This window comes from Artibeus jamaicensis, unplaced genomic scaffold (assembly GCF_021234435.1).
Source record: "Artibeus jamaicensis isolate MK-2021 breed Jamaican fruit bat unplaced genomic scaffold, CSHL_Jam_final contig_787, whole genome shotgun sequence".
NCBI classification, from domain to species: Eukaryota; Metazoa; Chordata; class Mammalia; order Chiroptera; family Phyllostomidae; genus Artibeus; species Artibeus jamaicensis.
In genome coordinates, this window is record NW_026521972.1 from 1,966,853 (window position 1) to 1,990,762 (window position 23,910).

Consider the following 23,910-nt stretch of genomic DNA (forward strand, 5'->3'; position numbering starts at 1 on the left):
CTTGAAACCATTTATATTTTCAAACTATTAAAATTCCATCTATGCCCTACATAATTCTCTACTTTATTCACGAAATCTTTCTAAATTACCACCCCTAAAATATAATTGACAAATGCACAAAAAAATCAATGATTTTTGTGAAAGGTTTATTGTGTCTCTACTTGGGGCTCTCATTTCATACCTCCAAACACCGACAAAGTCAGTCCAAATGTATACATCTAAATACACACACACGTATATATGTTATAGTTATCCCTCTGCAATACAGAGGTATGTTTTTGGTGTACCCAAAATACACTTTAAATACAGACATTATTGGTTTGGTTTTAGTGGTTTAGTTTGTTTTGCAACTATTTAAAATTAACTCCATGGTGTTGATACTATATGGCTGCTCATTAAATGGTACAATTTTCTAAATCTATGAAATTAATACAGTTGTATAGTAACTCCTCACTTAACGATGTCCGTAGGTTCTTAGGAACTGCAACCTTAAGCAAACAACATATAACAAAATAAATTAATTTATAAACACAAGTTAAGTTCCCACAGCATATTTCTGGTCACAAAAACATTGCCAGACTTCTAAATAAAGACCCAAACACTTCTAATATTAAACATTGAAATAAATGTGAGCTATACATACATTTAAGAAAGATTAATAAAAAGTTATGACCAAGATTTTCCAACCAACTTATTCAGTTCAGGGTTTTAATGGTCAGAACCCATCCCAGCTCAGAAGGCAAGGTGGGACCCACTCCGGGCAGGACACGCTTCCATCCAAGGGTGCACTAACACACACCCACACTCACTCACACTGGGACAACGCTGACACACCAGTTCACTAACGTGCACATCTTTGGGATCTCGAAGAAAACTCAAGGCTCCAGAGAAAGCCCCAGCAGACATGAGAAGAATGTGCAAACTCCACACAGACAATGGCTCTGGCTAAGAATCCATTTTTTTTCTTTCATCAACATTATAATGAAAGGACATTGAAGGAAACATTATTCAAGAAACTGCTTACTGGGAAAACCAAATTTCCCTCTTCATTAATTAACAACCAAAAGCAACTCCTCTAAAAATATTACTCTAAGTAATAACTATAGTTGTTACCACTCACAACATACTGAAAGAAACCAAATTTTACTTACTTTTGGAAATGAATCTTAGTTAACATTATTCATCACAGTTAAAGAGAATAAAAACCTGCTTAAGTCTGTACAGACAATATTTTCATATGGTGTTAGTAATATCAAAACAAATTAATATCTTTCAAAGGTGAAAAATAAAAATAGTATATCATTTATTCTTAATAAAATAACTTGAAAATGACAGCAAGAACCCCTATTTCTTTTGTATAGTTGCTAAAAACCTGCTCAATTTTTCATTCCAATAGATTAAAAAGTCAAGGAGAATGAAATAATACTTATGTATTTTTGATTTGTGTAAAAACAATGAACAATTACTTAAAGTTTAATCCCAAAATGTTTATTAAAACATTGTTGTTACTTATCTAAGTCAGCAGCTATCACATAATCCATCAGTCTCCCAAGATCCAAAATTCTAGTAGCTCTAACATACTACTAAGGCTCGTAGATTCATTCTTTTATAACTATATTAGGTAGAGAGTGGCTATCTGTTTTTTTGGTCATTTACTTTGTGGAATAATTATTCTTGTTCCATTAAAAAAAGTTCCTTGACATTAGTCAGCTAAATCCATATTTATTTACCCTTACAGAGCTATTTATCAAACAGAGCTATAAAAAGTCTAGACATAATATACTTGAACTGACATTTTCTGGGAGACAATATTTACTACCTTTGCAAAGTTCTTAACAATTTTTGGGAAAGAACAGATCTCATGTTTTTTATGGGTCTGCAACCAATCAAACATCTTTTCTTTGTATTAAAAACACTGAAAGGATTAGAAACATTGGAAATAGTAAATTACTTCTCTTATTTGCTGTGTATTAGTGAAAACCAGATAGTCCTCCAAAGCTATAGATAGTTAACTCATAAAGAATTGAGATCATTGTTATTTTAAGTTGTCAGCTTATTTCATCTTCTTACTTCTGGGTCATTAACCCAGAAAAGCATAAATTACATGAACTTTTAGTAGGTAAGTAAACCTATAAAAAAGTCATTGAAACTTGTTCGAAGATATTAATGTTAATTCACTTTCTTTACTGGAAGTGTATTTTCTGCTCAGAAACTGGGCTAACAAAATATTTAATAATATATACAGTGAACTCACATCCATACAAATATGACTTACCTCAGTCAGGTGTGGAGTAGGGTTAAATCCACAGAGGTTACACACTTGATTCTTGCATTCAGTGCAAGTGTTGAAGTTCGGAGGATCCTTGGAACCTATGTTGAGTTCAGTTTTGCAGAGAGGACAGGCTGATTCTGCTTTGGGGGTTTTCTCCAGTTTGGGGGGTAGGACAGCCTTTTGAGGCTCAGCTATTGAAGGTTTGCTATCCTTAACTGGCAGGGGCTTCTTTTCTGTTTCTGTTCTTTTTACTGATGGTCCTTGTTCAGCTTTGGGCTCTAACTTTTCAGCTCCTGGAGCTTTTGTTTCTTTTTTCACAGGTACAACCTTTGCAGGTGCTGGCGGTGCCTGACTGGTAGACTTGGGTGGCCCCTGAGAAGGTGGCTGGGAGGGCGAAGCAACTGGTTTTGCTGGGCCCCCTGGCCCACTTTGTGAATGAGATCCAGGCTGGCCTGCTGTGGAGATCAGAGTTGATGCCTGGCTGAAGATTGATGCTCCAAACCCAAAGAGTTTCCCAGTCACAGTTTCCTGAGGAGTGGTGGGCTGTGATTTAGGAGCATCAGTAATACCTCCCAGATTCAGACTAAAACGTCTTGACTGTTCCTGAGGCTTTGGTGGCTGTTGAGATGGGGGGGCAGTTTGGCCAGCAGTAGATCTTGGGCCCGGAGGTGTGGGTGACCCTTTTGGCACGGGCTTGGCATCTGGCTTAGGACTGATTTTGGTTTGTGCTTTCTTGGGTTCTTCCTTCTTTTGAACTGGATCAACTTGTTTCTGACCTTTGCTCTCCATACTAGGTGCAGGATGTGAAATAATTTTCGAATCTGATGCAGGTCGAGGTATGACTTTAGCATCGAATGGGGTGACTTTTTCTCCTGTTGGTGGAAAACTCTGTGAAGGTTTGGCTGAGTCTGCTTTTAGAGGAGCAGTGGTTTTCTCTTGATCCTGCGACTGTACTTTGGAGCTTGGAATATCAGATCTTGTTGCTGTTGACGAAGAAGACACAATGTCTGTGGCTGATTTTGCTGTCTTGGGCTGCTTTGGTTTATCATCAGCCATGGGGACCTTGACCTGCTCAGATGGGACAGAAGGCTCTTTGGGAGGGGCTGGCTTGGATGACTCTGCCACAGGAGGCTGCTTGGCCGGGACTGGGGGAGAACCATGAAGGGTTGGTTGCTTCACCAGTGGTGGGGGCTTTTTAGACTCAGGTGCCTTTGAGATGTCCTGCTTCGGTGCAGTATCCTTCTTTGGAGAAATCTGCTGTGACTGTGGGGATGGTTTGCTCACCACTGATGCAGGGGTAACTGGGGCTACCTTCGGTTTGGGCTGGGGCGATGATGGAACTGGAGCCAGGTCACCACCTAGAGCTCTCTGCATCTGACAGTTTAAACAGAGCCACTCTTTCACCTAGAAACAAAGTAAAACAATGGTCACAGAGATAAAAACAATGTAAAAATATTTTCAAAATGCATGGCACCATGTGAAACTATGTCTCTCATGAAAAACCTAATATATAGATCAAATTATTTAAACTAACTTGTATTCAAATGATAATTACATTAAAATATAATTGAAGAACCTCAGAGACCTAACCACTCTATAGTTTAAGGAAAAAAAATTCAACACAGAGCTGTATTTTTCTTTTAAAATTAATTTTGTTATTCTTTGCCTTTGATTTACTCAAAATTTGATTACTCAAAAAAACAGAAAACCACGTATCATAAAAAACAAACTATAACATATATTAGATTCCATAAATCAGTTATATTAGATACTTTCTCTACTGATGGCTCATAACAGTTTTTCATTATATAACCCAGAGGAGGTTGTCAAATTATTAACACATTGCTAATTTCTTAAATTAGCAGAGCATTACTTCCCCCTCCAAGGAGACATAATCAAATGTGTGAAAAACAAATGTTAACCATGCTGGGTTAAACAGAGAACAGCCTGCTTAAAAATAATAATAATAATGGCATCCCTCAAATTAGCATAAATAACATGATCAAACTAACAGAGAAAATATTATCTCTTTATAAGTTTTATGAATATATTGGAAAGAGAAATATATTTATTTGAATGATGAGATACATATGTAAGTGAGATACACATCACACATACACAAACATATATATACACACACATGACCAGGTATAAGTGCATCCATCTGCTCTCTTCATATCAAATCCAATGTGGAAAAAAGATGTTGCTGAAATGAGTACTATATTTCAGGAGATAATTTAAAAGTGCCTATGTTTAACATTTACCTTTTAAAATTCAAAATAATATATACTTGTTATACACAATTTTAGGTAGTACCAAAGTAATTTAGAATGGCAAATTCTACATGACACAATCTTCTCCACCCAAAGTAATCAATGTTGCCAGTTTAGTACTGTGTTTCTTTGTACATAATTCTAGATGGTGAAAAAGCAAATGCATGAAGCACAGGTACCAGAAAAGATCCCACAGTACAAAACCACGAAATGTTATTAGGATGGCAAACAACATACTCTTTATTTGGAAACAATTTACTTTTCAAAGAAATTGAACTAATCATTCCTAACCTTTAAAATATTTCTTTGTCATTTTAGAGTTTATATTGTTTATATTATTAAGCTTTTTTTAATGGAAAAAAAGACCTATACTGAATCTTTTTCTTAATCATTAAAATGTCTTTAAAATAAAAAGAAAACATACTGATGGAAATTATTTAAACTCATACACCAATATAACAAGGCTTATTTTGCAATCTCATGAAAAGCAAACTTTTGTTTGGAGAAGGTTAAAAGAGATTTCCAACTCCAACTGACAAGTTATATTTCTATTTAAAAATCTGAATCAAAAAGTAGAATTAAAATATTTTATAAATATGGGTGAGAGATACCTGAGTGTTCATTACATTTGCTTTCAATATGGGTGTTGAATAACAATGTATTTGTTATATTTTAATCTTTACCTTTCTGTATGTTTGAAGCACTTCACAAGATAAATAAATATATACATATATACAAAAAACTGAGTCCCAAAGCATAATGAAGTAATTGCTACTTTGCAAGTACCATGACTAAAGTGAGCCAGAATATAAGTAACTCATTTTATCTGCTCAGTGGAAAGAAATTCCTCTATAATTATGCATCTACCCACTCAACCATCTCCCATCTCCCCTATTGTCAGTGTCAATTCCACTGTTCAATCATTTTTCTCATGTTTTTCTTCCACATCTGTCAATGATACATCACCTCATAATCATGCAACCAGAGGAGAAAAACAAAAATATAATTAAAAGCATAATTCTTTACCTACACTCTGTCATTAATATGTTTCCTATAAAATATGACATGAGATCAGTATCTACACTAAGCACTTTAAATCACAAACTACTAGGGTCAGTCACTTTGATTATAGTTAAATCACGCTTAGTCCTTTTGGCAAGTGTCATAGCCAAATGCAAAATTTATTCATTTCTTTATTCAAATATTTATTGAGCAACTTCTACTTAGCACATATCACCAAATAAAAAACAAAAATTTCTGTCCACATGCAGACTACATTATGAAGAGTCAGATAATAAACAAGGCAATGCATAGTATAATTTCAAGGCTACTATAAATATATGAGTATCTGATGATGATATTGTCATGATTCCTTCTATCCTTTCTTCCTGAGTTTCCATCTTTTTCCCCCTCACCAACAAAAAAAAAATCTCTGGATGCACTTGGTTTTAGCACTAAAATTTTAGGAGGTGGGTGTGGGTGCAGAGGAAGAAAGTGGTGGTGGGAAAATGAAGACACTGTACTTGAACAATAAAAAAAAATTAAGTCTCTTTGCAATGTGAACACTGGAGCTTCATGTGTAGCCAGCCAGTAGGCTCCCACTCCTTCTTTGAAGCTCTGTAAAATTAGAATACTACCATGGCATGTCTAATGTATGCTTTATATCAACACTGGGAATCACATTCCACAGTCTACAGCACAAAATCCACATTTCCTCATATAAATGTGTATGACTTGTATCTCCACATAAGCAGGTTTAAGGGAGTTAGGGAAAGACAGGGGGCAATCACAAGTGGCTCTCCCTCCATAGAAAGAGAATTCTGCTCTGTCTCAATACACCCTTGGGTTTATTTTTTTTACAACAGACTCCACTGTGTCATTTTTTTTGTCATTTTAATGACCACGTTTTTTTCATTTTGAAAAACAATACATAAAAGACATCTGATCCTTCAGCATTCCCCCTCACTGCAGAAAACAGGTTACAATCATTGTCTACAGTTAACGCAATATGAAAAGCTTTTTATCCTCTTAGGATTTTTTTTAGAAGGAACATCCTTTTTATTTAATTCTACTGCCCAAATCTGTTGAAAATAGAAATGATTTTTATCTCAGTATTTAACAATCTAGTACTGAAAACAGAAGAACTTTCAAGATTCCTGATTCAACCAGAAAGGAATAACAAAAACAAAATAAACTTCCTATACGTCAAGAAAGTGAAAAAGGCCACAACCCACCCCAGCACTAACATCACGAGCCTTCTACTTCTGTCAATGCCCTTCGGGAGCAAACAAAGTAGGAGCGGCGCCTTTGCCCTCTCTGTCACCTGAGGTGGGATTTCTGTCATATTGCTACTGCATTCTCACTTATTACTCAAGTGTGTCTGCACTGCTTGTGACAGGTAAATTCCCATCCATTCTTTCACATTTCCAAAGCCCCTGTCCCTCATTTGGTCCTTGTCATTTCTCAAATACTTTATACCTCCACCTAATAGGAACTGCAACCACGGAGGGGATTATCTTGAACTACCTCCCCTCAAACCTCAATGCTTCTCCAATAACTGTAAAAGGAAATAAAGTTAATGTTTTGCAAGAAATTATACACACACACACATTTTGCTAGTGTTCTTATGCAAGCACTTACTGATTATAGTAAGATCTCTATTCGCCCAAACACTGTCCGCAACAACTGGTAAGGACCTCCTGGTGTTAGTCTTTCTCTTGCTCCCTGTGGTCTAACTGACCCTTGAAACATGATAGATGTTCACAAATATTTTTGAGCTGGTTTGAATTAAGTAAATTAGTTGAAAATGTTTGTCCTCTTCAAGCTACAGCATTTTTGTGTTTACTCTGATAATCCCCATTGTGCATCTACCCTGAATGACAGGCCCTGCCTTCATTTTCCGGTTACATGTCATTCTCCCCGGAACCCTAGTCTACACCTCTGGCCAGGGTCCCCATTTTGATTCAAACTGAAAAGTGCCCCGTCAATTCCACACCTGCAAACCATACAGATTTTCCCTGCCTGGAGAAAGTGACTGCTTTGTTTCTCTTCCAAAAGTATATGTTTATCTCTAACTGTGAGCAGAGATGAACCTGAATTTACTACCAGATTGCCTTGGATACTTGCTGCCAAATTCCATCTGGTACCTGTGTCTATTATACTATTGGTTCCCCTAGTTCTGCATCATTGGTTCTTCATTCCTCTGATGCCATGAATGAGGACTTAGAAAATTTTGGTCCTTATCACTTCTTCCCCATGCCATAGTTTAAAGGAGCTTCTACCCATATTTAAGGAACAACTTCTCAGGTCACCCATCATAAGTAGCACCCACTCCATGACATTATACTCTATTAGATCTAACTATACTGCACTCTAAGCATCCATATGCCTTTCAGACATGACAGGAGAAATACAAGAAACAATACCAGGGAAGCCTACAACTGTATCAGTGTGTTCTAGAAGAATTCTTACCTTCAATATATGAGTGTTAAGTGAAAAATTCAACTGTATTATATAAATATGCCTCTACTACTACTAAATTTTAGATTTTACATAATAAGTATAATAAGGTAGTCATCTAATGTGTTCCCCACCTACAACCTTACAGATTCAAGGTCTGGAGACACAATTGTTTGATGAGCTAATTCAATTAGCTCTATGGAAAGGAAAAAGAGAAAGGCATAAGGTATTCATTCAGTCTTCTGACTTAACATGCTGTATAAAAGGGGTTAAGAGAGTGGCCAGCCAGGATTTCTGCTAATTCTGAGGTCTGTATTTTAATGTAGACCAGCATATAATTACTATAACCCATCTCCTTGTTTAATCAATGCCCTGGGTTCCCTTTTGTCATGTATCAGAGATGTGAAATACAGTAATACAATTTTCTTGACTAAGGTCTGTGCTGGATAATCATAAATGTCTTATTTAGGTGTTTCAAGAGGTGCCACTTGAAAGTTTAAGTGAACTTCACATATGGACTTTTAATAAATAGTACCACTTTCAAAAATTATCGAAACTATTAATTACTAAAAGTTATGTTCTGACTTTTAAGAGTGTGTCTTTCATAATCATTCAAGAGAGTTAACTCAATACATCTAAGCAATGAGGTGAATTAGCAAATGTTGGGGTTGTAGAATTAAAGCCTACTCCTGCTCAGGCCTATTATTAATCTACTTAGCTTCAAAGCTGAATGGAAGCCTCTCAAAAACAGAAAATGTCCAGAAGGCTAAATGACTAATAGTCATCTTTCAATATGCTCTGAAATGAAAATTTTAAATACAAAATTTATATAAAACTTACAATGAAATCTCTGCTCAATAACCTACCATAGTCCATAGTACTTGGACTAATGGACTATCAAAAGAACAAGCACATGGACTTTTTATTTGCTGGTGTACATACCATTCACATTAGCCATCAAATCACTTTTCTTCAATCATGCTTTCATCTTGTCCTTTACAATAAAAGCTGTTGGGTTCCTTCTCTTGATGCATCACAATTAAACTTCTCTGCAAATCATGACATCTAAATGTACCATCTACTCCATTAAAGTACTACTCTCATTCTCTTTTTTTTAATTTGATTTTTATTGTATTTTTTGCATTACCATTTAGTCCCCATATACCGCCTCCCCCAGCAATCACCACATCTCATTCTCTTTATGTGAGTTATAATTTATACTCCAATTTGTTCTCACCCATATATCTAATTGCCACCCATCCTTTATGGTCCACACTGAATTTCCTTTTTTATCACTTAATATTCCATCATCAATTAAGTTTGCCCCTTTTCCTATTAAAATAGTTTGAACCACAACATTTAATCTCAAGGTTTTACGTTTTTTTCCAATTATCTCCTCTCTTCTCCTCACATAAACTGTTAAACAGAGTAACCACTTCTCATGATTACTCTTATCCCTGTATTGGATACTAAGAAAATTGTAGATATTATTTAATGATAAATTATTCTAAACTTCTTTTTCTATTTATCAAATTATGTCTAAATATTTATTGAATGTATTATTTATAGTATAGTATATTATCTTGAATGACACAGAAAATATAATCATATAATACATATTAGATGACAAGGTAATATATAATATTATACAAAGGAAACCAAGCTGAAGTTTGATAACAGATTATGCTTTCTGTTACTCAAGGACTGCCTGAACCACCCTACCTCATCCACTAATAGCAGTTTGGCTGCAGATGGCTCACTGTAGGTGACATCTCTAGATATGCATATTAATGCACAAGGTACTCTGGTTAAAAATTAGACGCTAGCATTCCTCAGAACTGTGATAATGCGCCCAGCAATCCGATGAAACAATTTTACTTAAGAGAGTCCATCCAGAAGTTATGGGTATTTTCTCTCTGAAACTGTGTGGATTACAATTTCTGCTGCGTAATTCAGCCACCATAAACAAACCTCATGAAACATAAACTAAATGGGTCCTTTTTCCTTCACACAGCATAATTATGTTCACCCAATGCTAGCAATAACATTCGTAAATCCTCACATGATAGGATCAAATGATAAAAGCATAATTTAATATGTCTGTCATGGTAGTCTAAAACAAGAAAATGGACACTTTTGCCAAACTGCAATTTACAAAATAATTATGGTACACAAACATGAAAACATGTTTGTACTCTATTACAGTCACATAAAGAGAGGAAAATCCTGCAGCCCCGCCCCCACGGAAAAGAGAGGAAAATCCCAAAGCAATAAATTAAACTTACATGCATTATATATTAACACTTCTGAACAGCCTCTCATATAGCGAATTTAAACTTTTATACCTTGATAAACACACGCATTTTATAGCCTGTGATACAATATATCTAATTAGGCAGCGTTTGTGCAATTATCTGAATAGCTCATTGAACTACCTAGCATTTCATTTAAAAATGAAAAACTAAATTACATTAGATAAAACAATTAAAGGTCTCATAAACTATGTGTACTCATGAGGTATGCTGAAAGCTACATATCTTTCATCCAATCAGATGCTCACTGGCATTAAGACAATCCCTTGCATGTGGCCTTGGAAATAAATGAAATACTTTTGAAAAAAATATATGAAATACTAGGATATTAAAGCTTGTGTAAAAAGACGTTTCATAAGAGATTTTAGCCTCTCTTAACTTTCTGTGAATAGAAGCCCCTTCTAACTCGTAGTTAATCCATATTTTTTTATAGTTGTACGTATGTCCATTTTCAAGAACGTACTGAAGGAAGGTCTGACTTTAAAATTGTACTTAATCACCTTCACATTATTTTCAGGGTTTTTGTTTTTCAGGGATTCTATCTACATTTTCTATTATCATGTATTTCTTTCTCGCCATGTCTTTAATACTTCCTCAGTCAAGTTAAAAAACACAATGATCCACACTTCAGTTGCTAAATTATTGATTCTCCTTCTATCAGGGGTGCCCAACCCTTGGCCTGCAGGCTGCATGCAGCCCAGGATGGGTATGAATGTGGACCAACACCAAATCATAAATTTACTTCAAGCCTTTTTTGGTTCATCAGCTTTAATGTTTGTGTATTTAATATGTGACCCGTGACTACTCTTCTTCTTCCAGTGTGGCCCAGAGACACCAAAAGGTTGGACACACCTATATCTAGACACTGAGTTTTATTTTTGAGGGTGAGCCGTCATCTCAATGTTGTCATGGTTTTTTTTCAAAACCTAACAGAATAACTGGCTCAGAGCAGAAGCACACAGCTTTCTTAACTGAGCAATAGAAAACTCTGTTTTGAGCAAGAGTGAAGAGTAAGGTATAAAAGCAGGCTCTTTGACCTTGATTATTTTTGCACTTGAAAATTCTAGAAATGAATTCCTGACAAGAAGGCTAATTTCCTTTTAACTTTAAAAATGTGTAAAATTTACACACTTACACCTACACACATTCATTCTTTCTAGTAACCTAGAAATGTAGGAAATGGTCTATTTAAAGACAACGTGATATATAAAAAAGATGCTAAAATTTGGGTCAGCAGCTCCAGCTTCTTGAACAGGATCCACTACAAGTCACTTAAACTCTTAACTTGCTTTCTCATCTACAAATGCAGGTAAACAATGATGGCAATATCCCAACTTGCCTTACAGAATTCTTATAATGATTAATAATAATAAAATAGATATTTATTAGTTTCAATTTTAAAACACTTCCACTTAGACTAATGTAATTTTTACTTTACAAATATTCTCATACCATAAATAAGGACAGTCAGAAAAAAATGACCTGGTCAAATTACAAACCAGCTAAGTGGCTGAGCTAGGGGTTCATATCCACATGGTCCAAGTCTAAAATCTCATTTTCTTTCCACTTTCCAAAGGGCCATTTGATGATTAATTTATAAACAAACACTGTAGATTTCAAATGCTTCGGGGTATGAATTCTGATTGTTTAGCCTCTTTAAAATGTTGATACCACCTAATTTAAAAAGCCATAAATGACGAAATGCATATAAATTGCCTATTGTGCAATCTGAAATGAATAGTGTTCAAAATCTCTTCTTTTGTGACCAAGACTAGTCTAAAAAACAAGGCAAGAAATACAGTTTGCAGTAAGGTTGTTGCTTCCTTATCAAGGGTCCCTAGAATTACTTTTAAATAAATTCATAGTGTTACATAGGACAAGAGTCTCAAGGTCTGGCAAGGTCTGAGCAGTTGTTACTAATGCTATTCTCGCTAAGTTAAAATGAAGGACAGTATTTTTCTGATGCAGCTGTAAACAGGATAAGCTTAATGGGAACCCAACCTGGTAAGTGTAGCCTACTTCAAAAAAGAAAAAAAAATAAGAAAAGCAACTGACATGTAACTAACCAAATAGTATATATAAACAATGGCTAAGCCTCCACTGGAGGAGGCAGAGCTTTGGATGTAAATGCCCTGTCTCCTTTACCTGTTGCAAGTAAATAAAACCATCTGTGACAACCACATCTCATTAATACAACACCCCAACCAGAGAAACCTTGGAGTTTGGTAACAGCAGAAATATCAGGGGTGTACATTTTGAGCAACACAGCTAGGACTACAACCCAGACCTTTGTTGCTTTATAAATGCATGTGATAAAAGCAATTCTTTAATGTAATATGTTTGAAATTTTTGTAAGTTTGAGCCAATTTTTATCTAAGCTGTGCTAATTAAGACATGGAATGAAGGAGAACATTAGATGTGTGTTTTTTTCAAGGGATGTAAACAATAAGAAAGTTAGCCCATCATTGTATTAAGTTTACTGATCCAATAAATGACTTTGTTAAATGTGAGTATCTGCTTTCACAGAAGATGTGTTCTTACTAAGCTATAATAAAAGCAACTGTTCACCATGCCAGTTGCAATAATACATAGCAACACTTGATAGATATAAAAGCTGACCATGCAGAAATACACCTGAAACATCTAGTTATTTAAAAGCTGAAAATGAAAAAAAGGTTTTGGTTTAATGATTAAACTTACCAGTAAAGCATAAGAAATATAGTCATTTTATGTAGGGAATATCCAAGTCATGAGGGAAATGTAAATCAGACCTAATTAAAAATGACAGCTAAACAAATATGGTACTGATAAACATATTTAAGTAATGCTAATTTTTAAAATATCAATCAAGCATTTGTATTCTTTTAAATTCATTATCAAACTATTTTAAATGAAGATAGATAAATTAATTTTGTTATAGTCAGGGTATTCTTTTATATACTATAATAAATAACATAAGGATTACCAGAAAATAGCAAAAAAATCCCAATATCCTCTCTCTTCTAAATGCCTTATGTTTAGAATCAAGGGACTTTCTTCCTATTGGATGTATATAAAAATGGTGATGAAGTACACAGGGCTGCGACAAGCAAAAAATGCATAAAAACTGACCAATCTTACAACACAAGCATAAAAGCATTTTAAGTCATCACTGTTATTTAGAACCTAAATTTCTTGACATTTCACCAAGTATGGATAGAATGCCAAGGCTGAAGATGTGAAAATCAAGAATCTAAAGCCTTTATCCATCCCTTCACAACTCTGTAATTGTTTATTCAATCATTTGATGAATGGGAACTTTTTAAATTACTCCTGCTAATTTAAACACAAATTTACATGATAAAAAATAGTACAAAAAGTTATGATGTTAAACATAAAAGCTTCTTTTTCTACCATCAAGCCTTACTCTCCGGAATCAATCACTATTAACTGTTGTCTTGAAGGGTTTTTTTTTGTCATTGCCATTAAAACATCAAATAATAAGCTTTGAATCAAAGTTAAAATATCACTTATTTTTCACCTTACTATAAAAATTACATTTTTCAATAGACAATATTATACTATCACTTATTTTAGGACTATATTAAACATTACCAAAGAAATCATGTTTGAGGAACAGTACGCCCTCAAAAACAGTCGTTTCATTCAATGTCTTTTTGTTACAATCTTGACGAGAAAGGAATTCGTTTACGATAAAACTGGTTTCATTATATATTATTTCACAACAGTTCGAAAGCATATCAACAATGTTAAATGAGGACTTAATGTACTGTATATTTTAATACACAGTAAAATAATGCATAACTTTTTGAGTTTGGTTTGTGTACCATCTAACATCATCTCACATTCCACCACTATTCTGAAATCACATTCTGAAAAACACTGACTTAATGTCATTCTAGTTTTCTTCATTTATGAGGTATAGTCAGCTACTCCATCCTATTCTTTCTTTAATTAGAGGAACTCCTAACAAGATTATGAGATATCCATACACACTTATACATATCTTCTCCTTATCCTTGAACTCTGATATTTTGCTCAGATGTATCAGTCACTTTATCAATCTTTCTTGGCCATTGGTGGGGCTGTACAATCTGAACACTTAAATCTTTCTTTAGCTCAGAAAAATATTCTAGAGCCTGCCTCCATAGTTTTGATTCCAGAACTCCTATTAGAGTTTTAGATATAATGTCCATGATTTTTAATATGACGCTTGGAGCCTCAGAAGTCCTAGAGTCCTAAGGGATCCCCAAGAGTCACAGATAACAACCTCAAAAAACGCCTGCAACTCCATGGGCAGGAGTCCAGAAAAAGCTGCCGATACTGAGGATAAACCCTATCCCCAGCATCCACATCACTAAAGGAAGGAGTAAGAGGGAAGTAAGTAAAGCATAGGAAATATAGTCAATAATATAGTGGAAGTTATGTGTGGTGCCAGCTGTGGTGCTGGAAATATCAAGGAAAACACTACGTAAAGGCGATATAGTCTAACCACTAAGCTGCACACCCGAACCCAATACACAATATAAAGGGAGTAAAGAGGGGAATCTCAGACTTGAACACATTCCTGGGTACATTCCTACCCTCTGTATGTCACCAACCCCACCCCCTCAAATCTCCACCTTCAATTAAGATCATACAAACAAGTTAGATGGACCTTTATTCACCACTAAAAATTCCAGATTTCCAACTGATCCCTCAACTCCCAGACTCTAATCCCCCAATGGGAGGGAGGGTACCCAACACCCTATCATATCCCTCCCTTGGTCTATGCCATAACTGGCATAACCTTCTCATAATTCAGTTTTCTCCATAACACTTATTACCATCTGTCACACTAAACACATACACACATATAAATATATACATATATATGTTTTATCTGTCACTCTTACTACAATATAAGTTCCATGAGGGAAGATTTTGTAATCTATAATATTTTGTTCACTGCTATATCCCCAAAGTCTAGAACAGTGACTGCAATATAGTGGGTGCTTACTAAGTCACTGATTTTTTTAATTGTCTTTTAGCTGTATTATCTAGGAAAACGCTGGGTCTTCATTTTCCAGAATATCAACTGAGCCCACCTTCACTCAGCCCACTGAAATATGAATCTGGTATTTATTGATAATGACTACCTCTAAAATATTTCTCAGTAATAATAATATTTAGAAGATCTTTATGTGTTCTAAATGAACTCTTTTCTGTGAGGTCAGGTGTTTTTTTCTTTTGTTTCATTGTTTACTAGGTCATCTGTGTCCTTCTTATGTCATTATTGTTAAAATGTCAAGTTAGTCTCTTCAAACCATTCGATCGTAATCAATGTTTCCACTATTTAGTAGAGGTAATCAACAGGTTTTTCTGTATTCGTGAACAGGTGTGCTTTCCCATCAGTCCTCGCCTCTGAATGAGAGGAAATAGAATGGTAGAGAGTCGGGGTCCAAGTGAGAACAGTTTTACTAAAACACTAACAACTTTAGTGCATTTGACTCATGGTTGAGTAATGTCTCCTTTGTTTTTCCCTTTTTATCACTGTTTTGGGAGAAGTGCATTATTTCTTCTAACCTTCTTTTGAAGGCCCTAGTTTGCTCATGAGGGCCCTTCCTCATGTGGCCCATCCCTTCACTTGGAGAATTCTACGGTTTTGGCCTTGAGAAAAAATAAGGCCTCTCCCTACCCCATCTTCCGCTGGAGATTAGGAAAGAGTCCAGTCGAAATATATTTTTCCTTCCTAGTTCTTTAACTTACTATTTGATCACTACTCACAACTCACTACTGCTTTCTGCATGTATTGATATCAAGCTTCTCTCATAAAAGAGAGTGGTTTCCTTGGCTATTTTTCCTGTAACCTTCTTCCCATTTTCTTCCTATCTACTAGGAATTCCTCAACACGCCAATTTATGCTATTGGTGGTCATACCCATTTTCTGGAACTACTATACTTTCAATCTTTTAAAAAGTGGGATCTACGGAAAGAGGAGATGAACATATGTGTACTCAGTCCTTTTTTAAGAGGAACCGTGTGGTGGTCTTTGCTTAGAATTTGGGATGGCCAAAGACCTCAGGGCTAAAACAGCAAACAACTGAAAAGAGACTATCCACTTTTCTAAAACTTCTTTAGGTTACTACACCTTCAGAAATGTCTTACTGGCTTTCCTTTTCCGCAGGTTCCAGCTTCCTGACATTTCACATGGCTCTAGTCTTTTTTCACCAGGCCTCCTTAACAGATTTCTGCCATCCTCTCCCATTTCTCTTACTTGAAATGGAAGAAGCAGCAGGCCTATCCACCTTAAACGTGGCAAGTTAAATCATTTGACAGACCTGAAGAATTTCAGTCATTTTCTGTTTTGATTTGTTTAATAAATTGAGGGAGTTCACATGCAACTCCAGGTATGTCTGATTTTTGAGTTTCTAAGCTGCTAAAATATGGTCATGCTTTTGTTAAATAAAAATATCTGGATTCAGCTGAAAGACATATTAACATATGGGCCATAATAATAAAAAATAATATGACACAATAAAAACTTTAATCACTAACAGTTGGTTCATTATAAACATTCTGAAAAATGACAAGTCATTTTATGTATTACAAAATTTCGTAAGAGCCAGGAGAACTATCAGACATTAGGGACAAGTCTTTAAATTTGTTCCTAAATCTACTGTGTCCCAGGCTACACATCAAAAGAGATAAATGAATCCAAAATAAGAAAAACAATAACAGAATGCTTTTGTTACTAATTAGAAAACAAATATTCTCATTCTGTGTCAGAAAGCAAGTTTGAAGATAGAGCCTGTGTTGTTTAAATAGAGTCTGTATTCCTTCAATGGACTGGCAAAAAGAGATAAAGCTATAAACTCCTCTCGGGACCAAAAGTCTGGGCTTGGAATCAGTGGAGTCTTAAGGTTTATTTGGAAAAGCACACACCTTGACAGTTACCAGAGAGGACAGTTCATTTTAACACCATTCTCTTCGCACAGATATCTGGGTTGTCTAAGGTGTGTGTATGTGTGCCTGGCAGGGACCAGGAGAAGTGACAACTTCAGTTAAGAAAGCAAAAGCCTCCCTCCCTCAAGTTCTTACCAGAGTGTTGGTACCTTTCCAATCCTTCCTCTCCAGACCTGGTAGTCATTTAAGAGCCAGGACGTTCATAAGCAAATGTAGTCACAATTCTGATGTATTGGTAACAAAATATATAAGAGAAATTCTCCTAGTCTGTTCAAGGAGTGATACAAGAGACCAGTATTTTATTTTTACTCATAGTCTACAAAAGTAGTAAGACAGAGTTACTGCATATAAACATCAAACCTGAAAATAATAAATTCATGTAAAATAAAGGGCTAAAAAAGATTCAGCTTCTTTCCCTGTCATGCATGGAAAAACTGTTCACTCAATCTCAGTATCTCAGTTCAATTTGACCCAGTGTATGTAGTCCTCTTTGAAAGATGCCGAGAAGTTTTATATACGTACATATATATATATATATGTGTGTGTGTGTATATTTATACATATATGTATATATATACACACACATTATATATATACATATATATATATAACAGTTTATAGGTCATTATCTTTCTCAAAATTTCATTGATTTTACCTCTTAAAACAGAAGTTATTAGGCTCTATCCAGAGCTCAAACTTCCTAACTCTGACTTCCTAATAATTCAAATGTTTAAAGAACTCGCTGACCATTTGTTGAACAGGATTAGGAAAGATGCATTCCCAGAGTTCAGAATTAGAATTTGAATGCATTTTTCCTTATAAAGGAAAAAAAAGAAAAGAAAAATGAAATGTTACTATTAACACTATAGATTAAATGGCTTTTGATTGCAATCTGAGAATCCAACAATTTACAATGCTGTAGCTATTGAAAAAACGAAACTGAGTAAACTTTAAAAGTCAACCATTTAAAATAGAATATCCATGTTGCATTATAACTTCAAAAACATTTTATATATTTTAAAAGTACCTCCTCATACAAACATTCAGTTAATCTTCCTACCAACCAATGTGTCTGGCAGAGAACATATTATTTACTTTTCAAATGACGTCATTCTCACAGAGAGTGTAACTGACTCGCCCTAGCTCACATCATCATTAACGGGGATGTTTCCTTTATTCCAAGTGAGGCCGTCTACCTGCCCCCACATTCCCAACTCCTTTCATGTGTGTCCAAATTCTTATTATTCTTCACAGGTCAGATATTTCTGTTCTCATGAAGATAGTCATGAGACCTCCCCTACTGACAGTGTTGGTTTCTTCCTTTGACCTCATGGCCCTTTCTCTCTCTTCCTCTCATGTCTAAATGGATTTGGAATCAGAAGATTTCACTTGGTATCTGCTTGCCTACTTACCATCACCGTGATCCTGAAGGTAAACTAATCATAGTAACCACATGAACAGCAGTTTGTGCATTAGTATGGCAGAGGAAACAGAATATATGCCCTTGGCGTTATCTGGAAATATAATTTTGGTAAAACAAATAGGAAAGAACTATGTGAACTATGAAGCCCTATCCAAAATTCTCTTCACACACACACACACACACACACACACAGAAATATACATAGTTTTTCCTTCTTACATACAACTTTTATTTCCCCTATTTTCTGGTTGAAGGAAGATTCTATAACTAATGAATACTTTATTTTGTCAGAGCAGTCATTTGTGCCTCACAACTAAGTATTTGATATGGATTTCTAAAATGAATGAAGGATTGAGGGTATGACTACGTTAGCCAAGGTAAGTCTCATAGAGAAGAATGCTCATCACTACCTGCTAAATGTGGAAAGCCAGAATCTGACTTCAACTTCCAATCTCATTGCCTATTTCTTCTTTGCCACCACGTCAGTCAACCTACATTTATCCCTGATTCCATAAATATTCCCTGCATTAGTCTGGCCCTAGGACTTGGACCAAATCATTACAACCTTTCCTGTCCTTTATCTGTTGAAATAGTATCCAGTCTTATATACCAAGCTCAAATGCCATTTTCCTATGAAGCCTTCCTTAATCTCAGCCACTGGAAATGACATCCCCTACTCTTAAATCTACAATATTTGTTCATATGTCTCACAGCCATTATCATTTGACCACACAGTATATGTGCTTATGTGTGGGTTATCTAACTTAGTACATTGTGATCATATTAAGATCAGCACTATGTTTTAGTTATTTTTATATCCCACAAAACATGTAGTAAAATGTCTTCTATATGGTATGTACTCAAATAATATAAAGAGTGGAGCAAAAGTAAGTTTACAGTTGTTCATATGGAAAATAATCCAACAAATAATAAATAATAATTTAAGAATGAACTCTGTTTCGCAACTCACAACTGCAAACATACTTTTGCCCCACCCTGTACATGGCTTGACTGTTCAACTGCGTGTTTCTGCCTTATAAGTTGCCATAAAAACATAGAAAAGATTTTACAAAGTGATAATCTACTGTTTGAAGTCATTATTACTGGTCATTCCTAACAAGATAGCATATTCTGGACAGAAACATACCTTTACTAACATTTAAAAAACTACAGCTACATAAAAAAACTACTTACAATCTGATTTCCTCCATAAGTAGAGAGCAGCATGTTCTTATTAATTGCAACTTTATCATTAAAGAATGATTTATTTAAAAAGTTAAAGTACTCAATATGATGTTCAGATAAAAGTATAAAAGATACTTTAGAAAATAACAAGAGGCTGACATGTATTTTAAATGCCTATCATTTTCATCTTTCATCACACTAAGTACCCAACCCAACAGCTACCAACAGTGCTCATTCTTGTTATTATCGTAACAGAAATTTCCTTTATAACAAGGGCACACAAGTCTCCTTCCTGGGGCATATTTAAACCACATAATCCCTCACTGTCATCCCCCCAGGCAGTTCCAGATGCAGCACACACTCAGCCCGCCAACAGCTGTTCTCCAGACAGACTAAGTGCTTTCTGTGCCTCCTGATTGGGTAGGGGCTCCCAGATTTCTTTTAAAAATGTATCCTTTTATATGCTAAGCCTCTATGGTCTCATTTTATGTTATTATCTTCATTGTATTACTTAACTCCAGAGAATTTCTTGGCTTTTCTGCTATTTACTGTATTGTGCCCCACCCTCACCAATAAACCATCTTGAATTTATTTGTGGCACTACCGACCCCTTTCTACTCTGATATGTCAGGAAGGTTTGCCCAAACTTGGGAGATACAAACGCTGGTCCTTTAAGACACCCATCAATGCTGAACCTTCTCAAATGACTTCTTCATTGTCTGACTCTCAACTAATGAGGGAAAAAGGCCCTCTTAGGGGGTATTAAAATCCCTGTCAAGGAAAAGGATGATGGTTTGAAAAAATATATTGAATTTTATATTAAAATTGTATTTAGAATTTGAAAACAATGTGTTTTTCCAAGCACAAGTATGACCCCAGTTAAAAATATCAAACTTTGATAGGTAGGAGCATGAATTTAAAATTAATTATCACTGTGTACTAAATAGAAATAATGTGGCTCTTACAGAGTGCAATGAATAAATGTCCAGCATCTTTCAATAAATCCATATTTCCTTTATATGCCAAATTTATCACAAATTGTGGCAATATTTTAGGCTTATTATTAAAGAAAACTTTTTTTAATTCTAACTTACAATTGGCAGAAAAGAAAAAGAGGACGAAAGGAGGAGGGAAGGGAAGAAAGAACCAGGGAAAAATAATGCCATCCCATCATATCAGCGATGAATGAAGCCCCCTTGGTGGAAGATAGTAATATGATTTAAGAGCATGGACACAGTGAATAAATACACTCACCTCAGTTATATGAGGATTGGGGTTAAAACCACAGAGGCTACACACAGTGGCTTTACATCCAGTGCATGTGTTAAAATTGGCCTTTTCGGGAACGTGCAACAGCAATTCAGTGGTATTGCAAAGAGGACAGATGGTTTTAGGGGGACCTTGCACTGGAATCTGGGCTGCAGATGAAGTCGGTGGCTGAGGTTTCCCAGGTCCTGTCTGGCTTACTGGTTCCGTAGACTGCTGAGCTGAGGGCTTTGCTGGGCCAGGCTGTTGAGGTGGGGGCTTTGCTGAGCCAGGCTGTTGAGCAGAGGGTTTTACTAGGCCAGGCTGTTGTGCTGAGGGTTTTGCTGGCCCAGGCTGTTGAGCAGGCAGCTTTGTTGGGCCTGGCTGCTGAGCTGGAGTCTTTCCTGGCCCAGGCTGCTGAGCCAGAGACTTTACTGGCCCAGCCTGCTGTGCTGGAGTCTTTGCAGGCCCAGGTTGCTGAGCTGGAGATTTTGGTGTCCCTACATGTTGGGCTGGAGGCTTTGCTGGACCTGGAGGCTGAGCTGAAGACTTTGGCCCAAGCTGCTGAGCTGCAGGCTTTGCTGTCCCTGGTGACTGGGCTGGGGGTTTTGCTGTCGGCTGCTGAGCTGAGGGCTTTGCTGTCCCAGGTTGAGCAAGGGCCTTCGCTGGCCCTGCTTGCTGAGCTAAGGGTTTTGCAGGTCCAGGCTGTGACGTGGGAAGTTTTTCAGGTCCAGGCTGCTGGGCTGGAGGTTTTCCAGGACTTGCTTGTTGAGCTGGTGGCTTGGATTGGCTTTGCAGTAAGGGTTTGACTGATTCTCCCTTGCCTGTGTCTGCCTGTTTAGTCTGAGGCCTAGTTGCATCTCTCTGAAGTGGCAATTTTGTCTGGTCTGTTTGAGGAGCCTGGGTAAGCCCCTGAATTGGCTTTCCAGTCCCTGGAGGTTGTGATTTCATTTTTTCTGGTTGCTGAGAAGATATTGATTTGGGAGAGCCATCCTGCTGAGGTGGGGCACTTACAGGTCCTTGCTGTTTAGGAGTTGACTTGGGTGACTGTTGTGATGGAGGCTTTGTGATTCCTTCAGGTTTGCCTTGTTCTTTTTGAGCTATTTTTTGTTTCTTGGCATTTTCTTCCTGGGATGCATCAGAGTCTGATATCAAATCAAAAGGATTGAACTTATTTACAACAGAAGAGACAGCACTTAAAGGGTTAACCTCTGAGAGGAAGCCAGGCATCATACTGGACTTGTGCTCTTCCTTAAAATCAGTTCTGGACTTTGATTCTTTCAAACTAATAGTGGAAGGACTCCTTCCAGGCAATTTCTGCTCTGACCTCAAAGTGTCTGTAGTTCTACTTTTACTGAGACCAGGCTGAGCTGGACGCCCAGGGTCCGGTGGTTTTCCTGGGGGCTTTGAAGGGTGACTACTATCCAACTCTTGTTTCCTAGAAGAGTAAAACAAACAGAAGTGAAAATGTTGAATTGATCACAACTAAAAGTACTATAAAAGTTATAATCTGCTTATAGCCTCATAATTATAAATGCATAAATATAATGAGAATCCATTTTTGCAGCATCCTATAAGTGATCATAAAACTTTCAATGCCTTTACTACTTTCTTTATAGGCTCAGGGTAAAGCTTTTCAACAAGAATACAAATAAAAGGGAGAAAAATATAATACTACTAGGAGTGATGAAAAAACAAGAAAGCTAGTTACAAAGCATTCACAGTAAAAGTACCATACATACACACTTAATAGAATCTAGCCGTTCTTAAAAGCTAATTAAACATATTAACTCAATAAATCAATGCAATGCTATATCCCAGGACATTTATGTTCACAAGGTATATCCTTTTTCATTAAAAGTTATAGTCAAAGAATGTTAGTCTCTCAAATACTAGCAGTAACTAAGAAGTAAATTTTAAAATGTGAGAATTCACAGCAACTGTATTTGGTTGCGTTTTGTTTCTACCTCATTATGACAATTTATATTAGTTACATTAAGCAGACAAAGTTACATTGGGGCGTTTCTAGTAAAGGTTACATTCAACAGGGATTTTGAAAAAGCTGTTCAGTTATTCTTTCTTAAAAGGTAATATCCATCACATATTAACTTTACAGAATAAAAATTCCTCCTAATTGGCAATTTTTGAAAAACATTTCCATGTTTCTTGTAGAAAGAAACTTAATTCTATCTTTTGTTTTTTCAACAGCTAATTCTGAGATCTCTTTGCAGGATACATAAAGCATCTTGAGATATAGCCTGCTATGCAAACAGCAACAAGCTAGCTATGACCCCACTTTGAAAAGTATTGCTACTTTCCTTAAAGAAAATTACATGATGATCTTTTTACTTAATATTTTCTACAACATTTACTATTGCTACTTTTAGGTTAACATTGACATTGTGTTTAAAAATGCAGCAAGTTGCCCTGGCCAGGTGCTCAGCTGGTTAGAGCATGTGCCCAATATGCCAAGGTTCTGTGTTCAATCTCTGGTCAGGGCACATACAGGAAGCAACCAGTGAATACATAAATAAGTGGAACAACAAATCTCTCTCTCTTTCTCTCTCTCCTTCTCTCTCTCTCCCTCTCTTCCTTCCCCCCTCACAATAAATAAATTTATTTTTAAATAAACTTGGTATTGCTAACAAGACCAAATTTAAATGACTATGTTAAGGAATTAAAATAGCTGATCCTTGTACATACTTTTAGCCAAAAATCAAGTACATTAATTTTCAAAATAGGTTATTTTACTGATAAATTTTAAACTAATAATGTGCTACATTCAAATTACAGAAA

At 35.9% G+C, this 23,910-nt stretch overlaps 1 protein-coding gene across 3 annotated transcripts in view; it reads right to left on the reverse strand.

Moving 5' to 3' along the window:
- The window catches only part of PCLO (piccolo presynaptic cytomatrix protein), a 368,924-nt gene that overhangs the window by 339,795 nt on the left and 5,219 nt on the right, over positions 1-23,910 (reverse strand). For all 3 annotated transcript variants that reach the window (XM_053672786.1, XM_053672788.1, XM_053672787.1), the window contains exons 2-3: positions 21,124-22,552; positions 2,276-3,676 (exon numbers count right to left, since the gene is read on the reverse strand). In XM_053672786.1, the coding sequence (XP_053528761.1) occupies positions 2,276-3,676; positions 21,124-22,552 (2,830 nt within the window). The remainder of the gene's footprint in view (positions 1-2,275; positions 3,677-21,123; positions 22,553-23,910) is intronic.